Here is a 19,560-nt window from a genome sequence, read left to right on the forward strand (position 1 = left end):
GAAATTGATGTGGCTTCCTTAAGGGTATTTTAATGTGAAATTTACCCTTCACACTGCATATGTTCCAACAAATGCTAATAAAAGGTTAAGTGCTTAAATTACTTACCTTCCTTACATTCTGCAGCTACTCGCAGTTCCAAAATATCCATTTGTTCTTGCATATTTTTCAGCACTCTGTTACTTTCTGTTGATTTCCGTCTGTACGCAATTAAAAACACTATAAATATTATCACTAATATGACGATGCCTGCCACTACTCCAATTAATGCTGGTTTCGAAAGCGGCCCATTGATACCAGTTGGTGATGCATAACTTATTTTTCCAATATTGTATCTCAAGTTGCCACCAACCACCACCTAAAGAAAGAAAGAAAGAAAGAAAGAAAGAAAAAGGATAATGTTTGTATTGAGATACAAAGTTTAAAAATTTTAGATTTTTTTCCTGAACTGAACTTTAAAATGAAGCAATTTGCCAACTTTATACGCAAGAATAAGCGACTTTCTCTTCTTGTTCTTCAAGTTTTGATGGATCAAGCAAACTGAAGGTGTCGCTTTAGAAAACTAGTCTCAACTACACAAATGTGTACTAAGTTATATTAATAATTAAAATTCTCCCTTGCTTATTCCCACATTCGCTTTATTCAGAGTTTTAAAAATACTAAAATATTCAAAAATGATTTCAGTTTCCCTGAGCAATCTTCTGATTTAAAAACACTTAACTGTTGTTTTACTTTTAGTTACAAAATAGTTGATGAAATAGTTAACTGTTATAGACATGCTTCTCATCAATAAACTCGTCTTTGAATTACACTCTACATATGGCTTTTCTAATTTTCTTTATTTGTTTATTTATTCTTACGTTTCCCGTTCCATTTAAGTTACAACGGATTTTTTATAAAGCACTATTCACAATTTAAACATTGTACTTAATCAAATACATCATCATATTATAGTAAGTAAAACGTGCTTTATTATATACATTTGCCAGAAAGAACAAAATAATGTTGATAACACATATGATTTCGATGTAAACATAGTAATATCATTAGTTATGGTAAAGCAAGAACGAATTGATAGATTGAGATGTTATACAGGGTGGTTCGGAAGTAGGCGTAACCCCTTTAATTTCAACAGTATAGTGCTAGTTATGGTAGAATGTCTGTACACAGTTACCTTGAAGTCTTAAGAATCAAACATCGGTATGATTACCATCCATGTTGTAACACAGCTTAATTCTGCGCCAAGTTCTCCCAGATGTTTTGCGGAAATACTCCGGAATCACGAGGGTGAAGGCGTGTTCCACAGCTGCTCGTAATTCCTGCGTTGTGTGATATCGAGTGTTTTCTACTTGTTGCTTTATGAAACCCCAGAGAGCATTGTCTGGTGTCGCAGATCGGGACTACTTGGAGGCCAGGCAAAGGGAGCTGGTGAAGAAGCACAAACTCTTCCAATCCAGCAGCCAGGAAACGTCTGATTCAGGTAATTGCACACGTGAATCGCGAAGTGCGCTGGTGCTCCATCCTGCTGTATCACAACAGTGCCTTTGATACAATTTTCTTCCAGTTGAGGCACCAACCATTCATTAAGCATCTCCAGGTAAGAATGTCATTTAACATTGTCTTCGAAGAAGTACAATTAGGGGTACGCCCACTTCCGGACTACGCTGTACAATGTCTACCATTCACACAACAAATTGGTACACAAAATTAATAAAATATACCACAGTAAAGCTCTTGAACAATTGTATTATTTAAGAAGAATAACTTACAACAACATCTGGCAGTTCTTGAGTGACTATACGACCATCTGCAGTTACAGCTGGAGGTTGGGTAACGGGAGGTTTGCAGGTTAACTGACCACGAGATAAAGATGTCACGTTGCAATTACTATTTCCAATTAACACAACTACATCTGATTCCTGACAGGCTCTGTCCAAATGATATCCCTGGAAAATAAGAATATAACTTTATGTTTGAAATCATAAACCACATTTATAAAATATTTTATATAATAGTCGGCATTAGCATTGTGGGGAATGAAAATTATATACGATTTTCGAAAATTCGCAATGTTTAAAAATTTCCAAAAAATCAAGTATATGGTTCTCTGATCTGAAACTTGTTTGAGACGTTGTTTGCTATCTAGTTTCTATGTTGACAAAGAATTGATGGTGAGTCTTATTTATTTAGTTTCAAAATGTACATTCCAAAATGGCCATTTCCAGGTTTCCAACCTCAATGTTCAGAACTTCTTTTCTGGAGGTTCTAAAGTACGTCTCAATGTGCACAGAACACAGAATGTTGTCCATTCCATTAACTTCCATATGGTTGTGGTTTGAACTCATTATCTTTAAAACCTAAAAAGTTACAGCGTTTAGCAGAATGCACTAAAAAGTTCAAAATACGCTCAGGCACCCATACAAAATGGCCGCTACGACAAAACCTGTGCGACTAAAAATAAATGAATACCCGTTTTCAACTTCCTGAATGTGGTACAAACCTAGGTAAAAAATTAATAAACTAAATTTTGTCAGCAACCATCATTGGTCGATTTCATTTGGATTGACTCTATACTGAGCCTCACACTTCCAACTTACGGGAATTCTTATATTGGGCATTTTCTGAATAAATGGAAAATTTGTATATCAAAGAAATTGACCCCCTTTCCCTTTTAAATTTATATACCGAATTTCATTCCTGGAACTTAAGTAAATTTTTACATCTGGCACTTTCTGAATAAGGAAACGAAAAACTGAATGTTACAGAAATTAGCACCCTCCCACCCTTTTATTCTTCAGAAGAGTATTTTTATTTATTATTATTTTTTTAACGTTGAAACACGTAACTAGTTAATTTTAAGGTGGAGTTTAAATCCTGAGTTTCATTTTCCTAGCCTCAGAGGTTCGTGAGTTACGCATTCTTGACAAAAAAATCCCGGCGGGAGTTCATGTGGTTCGGATTCCACGTTAATCAGCAGGTCCCGTCTCATATAGCCTCGCTGCTGAAAGGACGTTAAACTCAAAATCAAATCAACTCTTGGCAAAAAACCTCCTTTTGCTGCTGGAATCAAACCCCTCTTAGGATACATATTTAAAAATATATATAGATCTATTCCTTACTTCTCTGATAGGGAATAATATTTCTGAGCCTCACACTTCCAACTTACGGGAATTCTTATATTGGGCATTTTCTGAATAAATGGGAAATTTGTTCATATTTCTAGCCATAGTGTGCTCTGAGCGTTGGTGAGTAGGTCACTTTTATTCTTTTATATAAAAGCATAGGCTGACAAATGATTTTACATGTTAGCAAGAGTTAACAGAAAATTTCACTTAAAAGCTGACAAATATTTAGAGTGAAAAAGTTAGCAAAGCATCTATGTGATAAAGTAATTGCTGTAATAAATAATACTGAAATTACTTAGTAACTCTCAAAGCTGTTAATAGGAACAATATTCTACACTGTTATCATCCTTCATCCCGAGAAGTCATCAGGAGTCTTGAGTCTCAGCTGGAAACTATTACATTTAAGAGTAATATATTTAGAATAGGCAACTAACGATTAAAAAAAAAAAAAAAAAAGTTAAATTCAAAATTATTAATGTCATTTTCGTTGAACTCGATTTACTGTAGACAATTATACGTCAAGACAGTACACTCAAGAAAGCACTACGCATATGGAAACTATGAATCAACAATATAACTAAGCAGGCCCGCAACCAGAGGGTAGCTAGAGGGGCCTGTCACCCCTAAACTTTTCGTGGCCCCTCCAGACATCAACACAAAATGCTATTATTAATACAAAAAAAAAAAAAAAAAAAAAATTGTAAGAGAATTTTTAATGACTTGCCCCCCCCCCCCCCCCGTAACATATTCATGGCCCCCCAAACATCTGTGGCTGGTTTCGGGCCTGTAACTAAAACAGGAAATAATGAAAGTACTTTATATTTCTCATTTCAAACTTATAAAACGAAACACACACGATTCATGAAACACTATATTTCAATAATTCTCATTCATTAAAAATAGCAAATCCTGCTTCGAAAATTAAGCAAGACGTAATCTCGAAAATATAAGCAATGTATGACTATGCATCCACTTGTACTGACACAGGTTAATATTGAAATTTTCATTAAGAATATTAAGTGATACGACTCAATATTTACTTACCTTTTGCACTAGGAAATTCATTACTTAATGCAACAAAGTAATGAAAGGACGTTAAGTTACAAAATGAAGTATGCATTTCAAATACTAATAATGATCATTGAATTTATTAAAAATAAAACAGTATTGCTGAAGTGATACTTACATCAATTGTTAAATACTCTCCCTTGTAATATTTCACTTCTTTGCCAAAATCTACATATATTGGATTGGGATACAGTTCAAAAGTAATATTTGATTTCTTAGTTAAATTTTTGACACTTGTAACGTTATCCATAATGAATCCAAAATCTAATTTCAAGGGGCTTTCTGCATCAAGCTCTTCGTGAACATCAATTGCAGGGGATCTACATGCCATGTTCGAATTACTGTGAACAACGCAGTGCTGTAAGAGAAACACGCAATAAATATACGTATCATTCATTCCTAAAGCAATTTTCAAACAATATTCATTATATTCGTATAACTAAATATTTTTACTTAATAGATTTTACTATAAGACACAAACTCAGTCTCTTTCTTTCATATCATACATCAATGTATTATACATAATATATTGACATAAATATTGTGTTAAATTTCAGTTTAGAAATCACATTACAGTAGCAACTTAATGAAGCGCAAGAAAATCTCTAGAATCATATAATTTGTTGCTGTTGTTGTAAGTATACATTTCTAAGTCATTCATTTGAAATTATATATTATATATATATTTTCGATGGAAACTTTTCCCCTCTAAAAAGCTCTCTGAGAGAAAATAAAAGAAATCTTGTTTCTGGCTATTTATGGCTCATTTATTCTATTATCGATTTTTCACTTCTGCAGTACATTCCACATGTAATGAAATGATCCTGTCTGGGATCTCCGAAAACTGATTTTCAAAGTAGCATGCCTTTACTTTTGTATTATTTGGACTGTGTTACTTCAAACATTTTGGGTGTATAAGAGCTATACAAATTTGCAATTTTAATTTATTAAGTTGTTTAATTTGGGTGCAATGAAGAGAAAATAATGGTAAACACACACACAATAATAATAATAATAATAATAATAATAATAATAATAATAATAATAATAATTGAGATTACCATCCTGCACCCTTTTTAAGTGCGCTGACTGCAAAACTAAGGAAATAATTCAACATTGTAAAGCTCTTTCGCTATTCTACATTTGCAAAAGTATTATTTTTAAATTAAATTAAATTATATTATTATTATTATTATTATTATTATTATATTTATTTATTTATTTATTGGTTGAATGAGACTGTGGAAGAAAACGGAAGAATTTCGAGAAAACTATGGACACACTGTTATCGCTCAAACTCATGACCAGGAATCGAACCGGGGACTCCTCTCGAATCAGAGATAAACACTCCACCACTGAGCTACCGTGACGCCTCCTCCCTCTTTCCCTATATCGTGAAATAGAGGTGAGCAAACTACCGTTTCTTCACTTAAACTGAAATATTAAAATTAAAAAGACAAGAAAAAAAGCTGTAAAAACTACTTAGTTATCATTTAACTTTTTAAACTCCTTCACTCCCATGCCCTTGTATCTAAACGAACTATCTACAATTTGGGATTGTATTTGATAGAATATTTTGTACTGAATACTCTTAGTAACAAGAATAATATAATAAAGATATGCAAAACAACATATTTCTGTCTTTGAATGTAAATTAGCGAAATTTTATTAATATCAACTAAAGGTTTTGTGCACAAATGTACTATAGCATTTTATACATACCATTATAATTTTTACTTTAAAACATTTTTCAGCTTTCGTGTCTGTGGTGTGAATGAAAGGAATCTATACAGGGTATTTCAAAACAACACCGACAACGCTTGGGAGGTGATTCCTGATACCAAGATAAGACAAAAAGTATAGACCAACCTGGGTGCACAAATGCTTGCTTTCGGAGTTATAGGCTGCCGAAAACATGAAAAAGTGAAGTTTGAAGTTCCATTGCTCCAAAACTATGGGACCTACCGTAGTCGGGTCAAGACCACTTAGGAACTAGTATATATCCTATCTAAATACCCAAGTTTCTGAATCCTGCGGTACTTCCGCAACAGTTTTTATAGAGATAGTTGGTGAGTACTTCAAATTAAATGCGCGTAGCCAAACTCTCTCTATAAAAATTGTTGTGGAAGTACCTCAGGATTATGAAACATGGATTTTTAGATAGGGCACATATTAGTTCTTAAGTAAAGTTTTGACCAGACTACGGTAGGCCCCATAGTTTTGGAGCTATGAACCTTTAAATTTCACTTTTTAATGTTTTCGGCATCCCATAACTCCGAAAGGAAGCATCTGTGCACCCAAGTTGGTCTATACTTTTTGTCTTTTCTTGGTGTCAGGAATCACCTCCCAAATGTTGTCGGTGTTGTTTTGAAACACCCTGTATATTGTGCTCCCAAATAATACACTCATGTTATATTTTTAGTATACATTAATATACATTTAAATATTTAAATATACATAAATATAAATGTAAAATAAATATAAATTAAATAAATATGCAAATATAAATGTATGTTTATATATACATATTTAAATATAAAATATTCATTTATATTTATATACATTACTAAATAATTCATAAATAAAACTAAAGGTTTCTATATGACAGGAAACAACTAACTAAAGTAGATAGTTTTAAATTCTATTATACACCACTTCCCTAATAATTAACAAGGAAATTGTTTCTACTTACACTATAAAATGCTTTGCCTCTGTAGTTCACACGCATTTGTGGATTTTGAATATATGCCAAATTTTTTCCCGTTACAGATATCTTAATTCCTCCTGCAGGTATTCCTTTGGGTACTTTAAGCTACAAAAATAATTAAACAAAATATATAATACACATGCCTTCAATAAAGTGTGAACTTCATTTTTAGGAAATTACACAAATGATTCATTATATTTGATTATATTTAGTTTCGGTGCGAAAATTGCAGCCTTATTTTAAGAACTACTTTTTTTTCTATGAGACGCTACAGGAAAGATCTCTAAAAATTATATATATAGTTAGACACAAACTTTCATTTAATAATATCTCCAAATCTTAATATAAGAGCTTTATCTCTTTGCTATGAGTATACATTACAGTTATAGAAATAAATACAGAAATAAAACAAATATATCAACCCTTTTGCTACTAAGTTTATAGAAATGCATGCAACACTCCTAAAATGAATTATTGTGAAAAATGTAACTGTACTACCAGTCCTGATATTAACTTTTAAAAAAGTTTTTTTTTTTTTTTTTTTTTTTTTTTTTTTTTTTTTTTTTTTTTTTTTTTTTTTTTTAACTCGAATGCATTCGAAGATGTCAGGAAAACTGTTAAAGTGTGCCATCATTTTATATATATAGGTGGTTTGCTACAAAAAATCAAAACGATACAAATGAAAAATTGAATAGCAAAATGTGATGCATTACTATTTATCAATACGATTTATTACCGGAGTAAAAACTTTCTCTAAAAAAAAAGTATTGCATTGTCTTTTCTTTATGGTGGAATTGTTTTATTTTCCATGGATCAAACCAGAGACTTCTCTTGTAACAAAAATTAAGCGCTCTACCACTGACACGTAGTAAAAACATCAGCTCTTCAAATATTTAGAAATAGCGCCAAAGATAAAAATTATTGTTTAATATCTGAAGTAATCTTGCAACATATAGTAACAGCTTAATTCTACTTTCTGCATAAGATGTGTGTTCATCAAAATGGTCACAGATTAACTGAATATTCAATATCTACTTCTAATTCTTTGTTGTAATGATTTTGAGTAAGAACAAAAATAAAACTTACTTGGCTATTGGCACCAGATACTACAGTCTCTACTGATGGATCTTCAACATATTCGAAAAGTTCTTTTTCGAAATAACGATCCCCTCGATCAAATTTCATTTTAAGTTTTCCTGACTTCTGTCGGTCTGAGGCACTTGTAACACAAACTGCATCATTAGGTTGCAAGCTGTCAACAGAAATTAAAACAATTAATATAGAGGTTGAATGAATTCACGTATTTAATATTGCCTTAAATTCAAGTTTAGAACACTAGTCAGAAATTCGCAGATTTTAAATAATATAAATTGTAATTCAAGATATGATACTGAACGATTCTACCAACCCAGAAACGGTACAAAATTTTAAATCAATATTGCAACAAAATATTTTAAATTACTTTCTTTCGAAGTTCTTATTATGCATACATACATAGATACATATATCACATGCACATTTATAATTATTTATATATATAAGCAATTCAAAACAAGCAATTCATGACTTGACACCTGAACAAACTAAGAAGCGAATCATCCTGTGTCCACCGGTTGTTTGTTGATCCCAACTTTTCATTTACCCAACAGCAGTAACCTATGGTTTCAACTAGGTTGATATTCTAATGTCCAGACAGATCAGTTTAAGAAGGCGATGCTCTGTATTTCTGGGAATATGCACTGAAAATTTGTACAATTGCCAACACTAGTTCATATTATGTAACATGGGGTCTTACCGATAACTTCGAGATAAAGTGACCGATATGCTAAACTTTATCTGGTTCCTGCGGTACTTTCTAGCTTGAATATTCACAATGCAAAAACAAATGTTTTTTTATTAAAAAAAAAACTGAATTTTAACCTTCCTTTTCCCCAGTGACACTATTTTATCCAAGATTACTAACCTCATTGTGGATTACACCTTTATTAAATATGAGTCAGGTTTAGGTCGAAAATAGACTGGGAAGAGGAAATGAGAACATTGGTTTGTGAATGTGTATTTGGATACAAATATACTCGTAGTGGAGCATTTGCTCCGCACAAAGACAATCAAAAGTTGCTAACGCGGTAAGCACGTTTACTGTCTGAAACAATTAATGAAGCAATTCATATTTTATTTATATTAACATGATTACAATTTAATTTAAATAACACTAGGATAGACGGAAAATACACTATTTCCTCTTTTTTTCATCTCGTAAAGATATTAAGATATTACAATGATTATACATGCTTTCATTATATTTCATATTTTATATGCACAGTGAATATATAATGAATATACAATGGATATATTGCTTCATATTTTATATGCTTATTCTTTGCCTCAGACCTGGCCATTGAGAAAGAGTTAAAATTGCTGCGAGATGAATTATGACAATATTTTCCAGATCCAAAGATGGTGACAAAGTTAACAAGGCTTTTTTTTTTTTTTTTTTAAGTAGTAGTAGTAGTTAAATACTAATCCCAATTAAGAAGGCTCTCATAGAACCGGTAGGCTTTCAATATCACGGAGGACAAAGTGAGGACACTAAAAGAGATATTTGATCAAAGTTCTTCCAAATCCACAAGACAGTTATACTTGCCATGTTAAGGTTTTAATTCAGGAAGGGTTACAGTGTCAATCATGGAAGCCTCGTGTCCACGATTTGTTTCCCGAACATTATGACTGTGGAACTGTGTCAAATAATGCTTATATGGAATACTTGTGTATAGCATACCTACCAGCTTGCCAATATTCTTTGGAGCGATGAAGTTGTGTTTCATGAAGGGGATTCATTTACAGATTTAATAGTCACTAGTGAGCAAAAAAAAAGATCCCCTAGAAACGATTGAAAGGATACAAAATAAGCCGAAAGTCAGTCTGGTGCGGTATAACATCTTATGTTCTTGGACTCGAACGTGCTGCGAAATGCAGTGAACGCAGAACTTTAGTTGAAAATATTATGCTGGTGCGGGCAAGAGTTTTTGCATCAGAAGACATGTTTGATTTCTTATTAATACAAGAGGGTGCTTCCGCATTTAACCGGGCCTATTAAAAATTGGTTTAATGAGCATTTTCCATAATATTTGATAAACAGACGAGGGTCCACAGAATGACCTGCATCTTGCGATTACTTTTGTTAGAATAAGAAAAGGATCAAGTACATCACAATAAATCTCCAACTCTTGATGAATATGAAGACAAGATTCATAAAGTCATAGCCAGAGTAAATTGCAAATTTCCGCAGAAACAAAACAGAATTTAACTGTACGTTCAGGATAGTGTGTTGGAAATTCTGCGGGTCACATCAAGATGTAACTTTCGAAAATATATTGAGACGAACATGTTAAAAAAAAAAGTATGTTGTTTAAATTTGTATATTTTTAGGAGGTTAGAAATCTTTGAAAATAAGAAGTTGCTGTCTGCTCCCTCTATAGATTCACTCAGACATATACTGAATGGAATTTAACTTACCTTTTAATTTTGCATGGTAAATCGTCTATAAACGCCTGGATGCAACTACCAGCATTCATGTATTTTCCTGTTATGGTCAAAGTTGTTCCACCTGATTGTGGACCGAACTTTGGATATATTGATTCTATCACAGGATCTACAAACTCGTATTTCTGATCAGATTCTCCTCGAAAATCTTCCACACTTACAATAACTGGACCTTTCCGAGGTTCGTTCGTACCTGGTCCGTCAACACGACATACTATTTGTTTCGTTTTAATATACAGATGTTCGTACGGTTCACACTGAATGCCGGCCACTCTCACACCACCATAAATGTCACTAAACGTTTTCCCTAGATTGATTCCTCGAATAGTAATATTTGTACCACCTTCCCAAGGTCCCAAAGTTGGTTCAAACTCATGAATTTTTGGATTGGGACAAGTCTGATTCCTGTTTAACCAGACAGATCCTTCAGATCCTTTATCACATTGCTCTTTCACTTCACACCGATCTGAGCTCTGGCACCATCCACATCCATATTTCTCGGCTAGGGCTAAACACATTCCACAGTTATCGGCCATGCCTTTACAACGATAAATCACAACTGAAAAGAAAAAATAAAATTTATTATTTCTTTAAAAAAAGAAAAGAAAAGAAAAAAAACTGCGAATATGCATCATTTTAAACTAAATCTACATGTAGAAATTATATTACATACTCAGCAGCTTGACATTTTCTTTACTTGTTACAGTACTTTTTAAGTACTAATTTTCTTAAACCACTCAAACATTAGGCTGATTATAGAGAAACATAACGATACTAAAAGAAATTAATTTTCTCAGCACTTAAAAAAATATATTGGTAACAACTGGATAAATAAATTTATAGATAAAAAAAAAAATATATCACAGCGTGGCATTTGCAGCTATCTTTTCGTTTTCGGTAATATATAAAATGTGCTTTAATTTCTGCTTGTTATGCAACAAAACCACCTAACTCGTACGAAAACTTTCCGTGCATTTACTTACCATGAATATTATCGGGATTGTCTAACGGCTTAGAACCACCCCATATCACAGCAAACGTGGCGGTAATATTTGGTGCTGGTGAGGAATACGAAAAATCCATCTGTTCACAATAGATCGTGTCCCCAAGAAGCTGTGCACTTACACTTGTAACGCGGCCTTCAATGTTGAACTGGCATACGAAGCGTGTTTGTATAATAAATTGCTGCAAGGAAAGAAAGAAAATACATGAAAAGGAATATTGGCAATTATACAATATTAATTACGGCTGTTTTATAAAATATCTAGATTATAAAAACTCAGTTCTGCCTAATTTCAAGAGTTCTACAACGGTAACATCTGTAACTATTTTGAAATACTAGACAGTACAAATAAGCTTCACTTTTACCATGTACATGTACAATGAATTTCAAAAGTTGCGCAATATTTGTCACTTTTATCTTACCTGCAGCATGTTTATTTAAAAAGGCTGATACTGAGTACGAGTATAAAACTTACAAATTTGGAAACATACCTACACATTTAATAGAGTTTATATTTAAAAATTGCTACTCAGGAAATAGTAAAGTAAATATCACACAACAGTAAAGATACACTATAAAATTATTTCACTAAACTCTTCGTTACACAAAAAAAGTAAGAAGTAAAAGACTAAAGTACTTGTACAACATCCAAGTAGCCACCATATTGAATTCATAAACTAAATTTATTATTCCTAAGCCTTTCCTTTCCTATATGATAACTTATCATTATAAGCATTTATAGCAAAAGTACTTATAGTGTGCTATCTTTAGTGTTGTCCGCTTCAACATTAGTTTTGTTCCAACTATATGACTTAAAAGTATAATAATATATATGGTGAAGCATACATTACCTATACACACTAGCAGTTATACTATGTTGGATTAGTCACTCGATTATGCAGGTAATGAAGTGTTACCTACAATTTGCAACTACTCGGTAAATAAAGAAAATTACATCACTGACATTAAAAAAAATGCAACACAAGAAAAGACAGCAGTCCCTAATGTACGAAACAGGTCTAAATGCACAATGTCGGACGCAACTGCTTTGTCGGGCGTGTGGCAGAGCTTAACGAAAAGACCACAAGTCAACAATCCATCGTGTCCAGAACGACTACAACATACACGGGATAGAAAGAATGAGACTTTGGATGTAATCCTGAACATAGCAAGCCAGATTTGCAACATGTCAAAGCTCAACATATGTAGCTGGCTGAGGTAGAAGGATTGTTAAATCGTGGGTCAGACATGTTCAATCGGCGAGAGATCAGGTAAACTTGTCGGTGAAGGTAGTAGTAGAACATGGTTTCAATCTAGGAAGCTTAGGACGTTACGTTCTACATGCCATAACACAGTATCCTATTTGAAAGTGGTTCCATGCAAGATCTGCATTAAAGGAACCACAACCGGGTCCAACACGTCATTGATGTACCATTGATTCATCAAAACGCCTCTCAATGGATTTTAGACGCGCGCGAGATCGGAGTCCAATGGTATCCCACACATAATGTCAGATGCCAAACCAGTGTGAAGATGCAGAATGTGCGCGTTGCCCAGCCTGTTGCCGCGATACCACCAAACATTGATGTGTCCAAGAGAATATTGTGTCGTTCTTCAGTCCATGCACTATATTTGCTACACCATTGCAGCCTCACACGTCTATGCTGTAGAGACGAAGGGAGCCGCAGCAACACGCACCATGCAAATATGTCCTGCCTCACCAGAGGAAGTTGAACTTTTTGTGGCGATATTGGCCACTGCACAATCACCCTGAATCTGTAAGCCAGTGTCCACGATGTGGCTGTTCAATCTGCTAGAGCCATAAGCATAAGAAGTTGCTCCTCTGGACCCGTGGTATGACGCGGCACCTGAGATCCTGCACGGCGTTATGTATTACCTTACTAAAGCCACCAATTCCGTTCTACATTACTGTGGCTTCATTCTATCGAACAAGAGCACCAATGTCGCTGAATAATCCGTAGTCATGATATGCCACAATTCTGCCACGATCGAAGGCGGTAACCTAGTGGAATTGGTACTGCATTCGATACCCCAGTCCGGATGCACTCAACGTCACACTGACTCACGTCAACACTTCCTGCTACTGAACTTATATTCTCTAGTCTGCCTCTGGTTGCAGTTTTCAGTGAGCGTGGTCAGCACATATAATGCGTTGTGGTGCTGCATTGCTAATCATTTAACTACCTTTTCATTGTCTATATATTCTGTGAATATGAGGTAAATATAATGTCCTCTTCTTGGTATTGCATTTTATAATATCCAACTGTATGTTAATACGATTTCTACAGAAGAAAAATTACTTGTGAACTGACTGCACAAGATAGACAAACTGAAGAAATGTAAGGAAATTCTAACTCACACCGGGAAGAAAGTGGAGAGACACCGTAGATATATAGTTTAGTTAAATTATGATTATCCCTTTACTATATGTATCCTCCACTCCCCCCTTGTCCTACATTTGATTCTTCGTCTTTTAATGATAATATCACGTAATGTATAACAAAAATTCGACATCATATGTAACTGATAGTATTAAAGGTATTTACAACGTAAGACTTAAATAATCAGAACAAAGTAGCCAGTTTTCTTCTGAAAGCAAGAAAAAAAAAAAAAAAGCTCAAGATCCAGTGAATACTTACACCAATGATGTGAACTTTAACACGAATGATTTTCTTCGTTCCTGATGATACAAGAATTTCGGTCGAGCCTCCAGTTGCATTTATTGTTGGACAAAAACCTGGACCGCTTCTATAGCTTGGACCAATTCTCTGTAAATTACAAATTTTGCAATTTAGTAAAAGCTTGTTTAATTATGATTTTAAAATGTAGGCATATCCTTAAAACAAAACAATTTCTAAATAGTGATTATATTAAAGTGAAGTAAAGAATCTTGTCTAAGTTGACCATTTTTGATCGTACACAAAATATCTAAGTAACACAATATTTTACAGAATAATTTACCATATTACAGAATACTGGCAATTTACAGAATATTTTACCATATTTACAATGGCGCACAAATATGTGTCAAATTAAACTAACAGCCAAGTTAGAGTGATGGTAAACTTAAGAGGCTTTACTGTATTTGATCGTACAAGGAAAAAATAAAGGTAAAATAATCATGTGGGGTTTGTTTCACAATAAGCACTAGCCATGTAATACTAGTGTATAACTGATAAAAGTTTTTAAACCTTTATAATTATAATGGATCATAAAACTACAACGGAAATGGTACCTGTATTCACTATTGTTCTGGTAATTCTGTTTTATAATATTTTAGACTAAAGCACTAAAAGCTTGTAAGCTTTGAGAAAGGTAGGTCCCTGTTCCACTCATTAGCACACACATTTTTGACCGATATCTACTTATTCAACATGTCATGATTTGTAAATTACTCCTGTTAGCAATTTCTATTGACAATCTTCTACATCAGCCTCCCTTCGCCCTACACAAAAAAGATTCGTTGTATGTTCATACGCTTTGTATCATAGAGCCATGCTAGCTGAAACGCACATTCTTCGTACGTACAGATTAGATTTATGAAAATTATTTGAACCCCTTTAGGATACGCATTTCAATGAAAATGTAATGATAACAATCCGTAATGTCATCCCTTCCCACTCTTTACCCCGATAGGGGATGAATGTGGACTTAAGTAGAATGGAGTGCTCATGTGAACTGCGTACACTCCTTTGGCGCGGAAGACCCGGGTTCAATTCCCGGAAACTCATGTGGTTCGGATTCCATGTTAAACGGTAGGTCCACGTCTCATCAACTCGAACACAAAACATTAAATGACACCTAGAGTGTTAATGTTTATCTCAGCGACCCCAAAAACTACGGATTAGACACTAATATCAGTCATATTCGATTATTTTAACGTGACAAACCCTTTCTACCCCACCCCTTCCTCCCAATACCAGTAATGTGATAAAAATCTAAATTAGATCATAATCCATTCATGTACTAAAATCATGAAATGAGATACTGCATTTTTGACTTAAATATTTAAACATCTCTCCCTTCCCCTTCGCATATATCATTTCGGGAAACTAATGAAATATAAACCTAAGTTAGAAGTGGTTCATTCATGTACCAAAAATAATCAAAATCGGTCCAGCAGTTTAGAAGGAGTTAGACGGCAAACGTATTTATATCACATTTTATATATAGAGAGATTAGCAATTGCCCGGACTCTAGACAAATCCTTTAACAATTTTCCACCAATAACGTGGAAACATTGGAACTACCCAGCTTCACATAGAACAAACACAACACACACTTTTATAGTAATCCTATACACTGTATCTACATCTTATTCAAATCAAGTTTTTTTTTTTTTTTGCATACATAAATTTGAGAGATATTAAATTTATGCATACAAATGCTTCAATGCTTCTTTCCACTCCACGTTTAGAAAAATACCCACGTATATAAAAATAAAACAAACTATTTTGAGCTTCATTCAGAAGGATAATATTGTAGTCGTTAAAGGGTCATCAAATAGCTATTAGCAATAAAATTTTCCTTCGACAGAAAACTTTGGTTGTGGAATTTGTAGAACAAAAAGTGAACTATCAGTTATGAAATTTCTCTTACTAATATCTTCCGACAAGAACCAATTGTGTACGGTAGTCACAGTCTTAGACTTGCATTATTTTTTAAAGTTTGATGACAAATGTAGCAGTTTCCATTGTGAAATGTTTATGATAAAAATAATGAAATTCCGAAAAATGAAGCTCGAACATTTTTACTCGTTGAACCATGTACTGTAATATACAGTGCTATATGAAACTTACACAGCGCTTATTAAAAGTCTTCGGGGTAGTCAAGTAGTTGAATATAGTTTCCAAGACAATGGTTTACGACCAAATTTTTTCGTTTGTTCTCTTTCTTTCCTTTACTCTTTTATATAATTTGATGACGAGCCGTTAAGCTTCGACAGCTAAGTATTTATATTTACTTCCTTCAGTCTGGTTGTTTATTATTGTCTTGTATGTAGCTTTTATTTTGATTTTCGTATGCTTAGACTGGAATTTATTTGTTCTAAGCTACTAATAATCTATATGTACTACATGCTGACATATTAAGATTTATTTTGTGTATAGGAGTAATTAATCGTAGGTAGATCCTTCCGTATAGAGTTTTTTTTTATTATTTTATATATATATATATATATATATATATATATATATATATATATATATATATATATATATATATATATATATATATATTTTATTATTTTATTTATTTATTTATTTTATTTTATTTTTTTTTTTACAATAGCAAGTATGGTAACACATGAAATTTGTTCAAATATAAATCACTTACACTGACTCCTGTTACAAGAATGTCGTTCCGACAATTCTCGGCTGTATCATGCGTACACCGATGTCCATCAACACACCAATCACAGGGAAACAACGACGAAACACACTGAGTACAGGAACCATATGTATTGCAGTCGAAAAACGTAAAATTAGCTGTTACGAAGTCGGGCACCGATGTAGTCCGTACCGAAAGTTTAGCAGTGAAGTGATCTGGAAAGAAATTATAAAATTAGTGCATATCAAGTGTCATACATATTATACTATATTATATACTAGCAGCGTTCACCCCGCTTCGCTGCGGTCACCCCGGAACGCAATAAACTTTGTTACTTAGATAATTTTTACTTTTTCGCTTTCAAATTGCAGTAAATGTTAACATTATAGCGCCTGTCATTTATGTTAACCCGCCGAGTGACACGGTCATGCGGGTTGCATATAAATACGTTTATTTTTATACCTATGATGAACTAACAAAGGATTTGTACGTTATAACCACTTGAATGGTCAATTATCTCAAGACACTGGTAATTAAAAATTAAAGTGATATGATAAAAACCATCTAGGGTCCAAATCCTAATAACCCCCCAAAAATGAAAGAAATTGGTTCAGCCGTATTAGCGTGATGAGCTAACAAAGGATTTGTGCGTTCTCTTTTATATAATAGATTACTTACGTACATTCCTTACACGCACGAGAAACAATTTTACCAATGTGAGAATAAATAAATTTTAAAGTGAAGAAATACAGTTAATCATAAATCAACAAGATGATCGTAGATAAACTAACGAGATGTCAGGTTAACACTAGAATGTGACAAAATTTAGAGGTATCACAATTCCCTGATCCAAATTGAAATATACATAAAGATGCAGTCTCAGTGTTAATATTCTTAAATTACCCAAATAATTTAGGCATCCACTGAAAAACTGAACTATGCTAAACCCTCTAAAATCTGAAAATGCATGGTATTGCACTCCCCTATCTCGTACGGAAACTTAACGCTGAATGGTGGACATGACATGTGAGAAATGCTTTTAAAGGACTTAACAGTACCTTGCCACGCTGAAGTGGATCGCCCAGTAACTACCACATATTCACAAAGTGATTTAAAACTACTTCAACTCATTTTTAAATGGTTTGTGACATAACCTTTTGCTTCAAAAGATGCCTTAATTGTTTATCTGAAGATTTTCGTTATATATTCAAATAATATCCTAAGAATATATGATTGGAATGTGCGTTTATTCAAATTTATCAATACTTGATAAGTATTCATTCTCAAAGTTCACCAAGTCGTGAAATCTTACATCGCAGTCGTCACTTCAAAACTTTTCGTTATGTAACAAGAGAGACACTCTTTTTGGTACAAACACGCACACAAATTCACATATATATACACACACGAGATAGTACATAACATACATAGTTCTTAACAGAATTTTAATCTTTCTTCTCAGGAAAGAACTTTTCTTTCAATTTCATTTAGAACGACGGCAACCTGAACAAATATAAGCACTGGAAATTAGAGGTCCAATATGAACCTAATTTGAAGTACATAAGAATCAAGAGTAAACATGTACAACGTATTGAATAAGAAGCTGAAGCCCCCCACCCCCACACATGATATAAGATCGTGTCTCACAATCTCTTTAGGCTAAAGGAAATGAGCGAAGAGCTCAAGTGAAAAATGATAGCGTTTGTGAAACAAAGTGGAAAGTGACAGAAGAATTCCGTGAAAACTCTAGAATACAATGTTGGTTACCACAAATTTGCATAGCCTAGGTTCAACTCACGTATATTAGTTCGGACTCCACGTTAAACTACACACTAATACCGTTGACTCGGTGCTGAACAGGTACGTTAAACTCCACTAGTTCAATCTGCAAGTTTCTTTGGAAAACATTTGACTATATTGTCATTAAGATATGCATGTATATTATTAACTTGAAACACAGAATAAATTCATGAAATTTTAAAAGGTTGTCAGGATCTCAGAAAACGTTGGAAGAGAGGTTCCTTGAATTAAGCTTCATATATACAAACATTATATTATATATCAAGTCCGCTTGAAAGATATGAATCAAAATTCTGAGATACGGGACATTTCAAACTTTCATTATGGTTTATAAATATCCCGTTTAATTATTTATTGCAAAACGAAATAATTTCCTCTAACAGTTCTAGATTTCATATTCTATTCTATTTTACAGAATCAAATTGAGAAACAACGACACGATGAAGATGTCCTTATTTTAATATTATCAACTTTAGTATAATACTGTCCATCCATGCTAGTTCATAGAATTTAAGAATGTGGCCACGTGACAACTGAGTTATCCTCGTAAATAACTTCATTCATTCTCTGAACCCAATAATACACATCTTGAGAGTTTGTGAATGAACATATCCACTTAACGACGATTTAGAGAAATGAACCAGTGATAGTGGCAGACTCCTGACAGCTGGTAGAGATGATTCTGAAGATAGATAAAAAAAAAAAAAAAAAAAAAAAAAAACAAATCCCAAGGTCTTGCTAGCCAACTGATGGGCAATTGATCAGCGTGCGCTTCCGCCTTCGCTTCGTTATTGATCCTGAACTTCAGGTCTCTGTACAAGGGGAAAACAGAAGGGAACATGTGACAAACGACGAAATACGAAAGCAAGTTGTGATGAATTTCACATCAAAGACATAGACAGGGAAGTACTGTATTAGGGAACAAGATGATATATTTATTGTCCTTTTTCTTTAAAACTAGCTCAAA

The 19,560-nt window shown here is 33.5% G+C and overlaps 1 protein-coding gene across 1 annotated transcript in view; it reads right to left on the bottom strand.

Moving 5' to 3' along the window:
* Window positions 1-19,560, bottom strand: part of PlexA (plexin A) — a 286,902-nt gene that overhangs the window by 18,629 nt on the left and 248,713 nt on the right. Inside the window, exons 7-15 of the mRNA XM_081761928.1 lie at window positions 16,800-17,008; window positions 14,105-14,233; window positions 11,425-11,626; window positions 10,415-11,000; window positions 7,985-8,150; window positions 6,884-7,003; window positions 4,310-4,549; window positions 1,768-1,944; window positions 107-356 (exon numbers count right to left, since the gene is read on the bottom strand). Coding sequence (XP_081618054.1) covers window positions 107-356; window positions 1,768-1,944; window positions 4,310-4,549; window positions 6,884-7,003; window positions 7,985-8,150; window positions 10,415-11,000; window positions 11,425-11,626; window positions 14,105-14,233; window positions 16,800-17,008 — 2,079 coding nt within the window. The remainder of the gene's footprint in view (window positions 1-106; window positions 357-1,767; window positions 1,945-4,309; window positions 4,550-6,883; window positions 7,004-7,984; window positions 8,151-10,414; window positions 11,001-11,424; window positions 11,627-14,104; window positions 14,234-16,799; window positions 17,009-19,560) is intronic.

The sequence above is a fragment of the Thermobia domestica genome, chromosome 6 (assembly GCF_964235325.1).
Source record: "Thermobia domestica chromosome 6, izTheDome1.hap1.1, whole genome shotgun sequence".
Lineage (NCBI taxonomy): Eukaryota > Metazoa > Arthropoda > Insecta > Zygentoma > Lepismatidae > Thermobia > Thermobia domestica.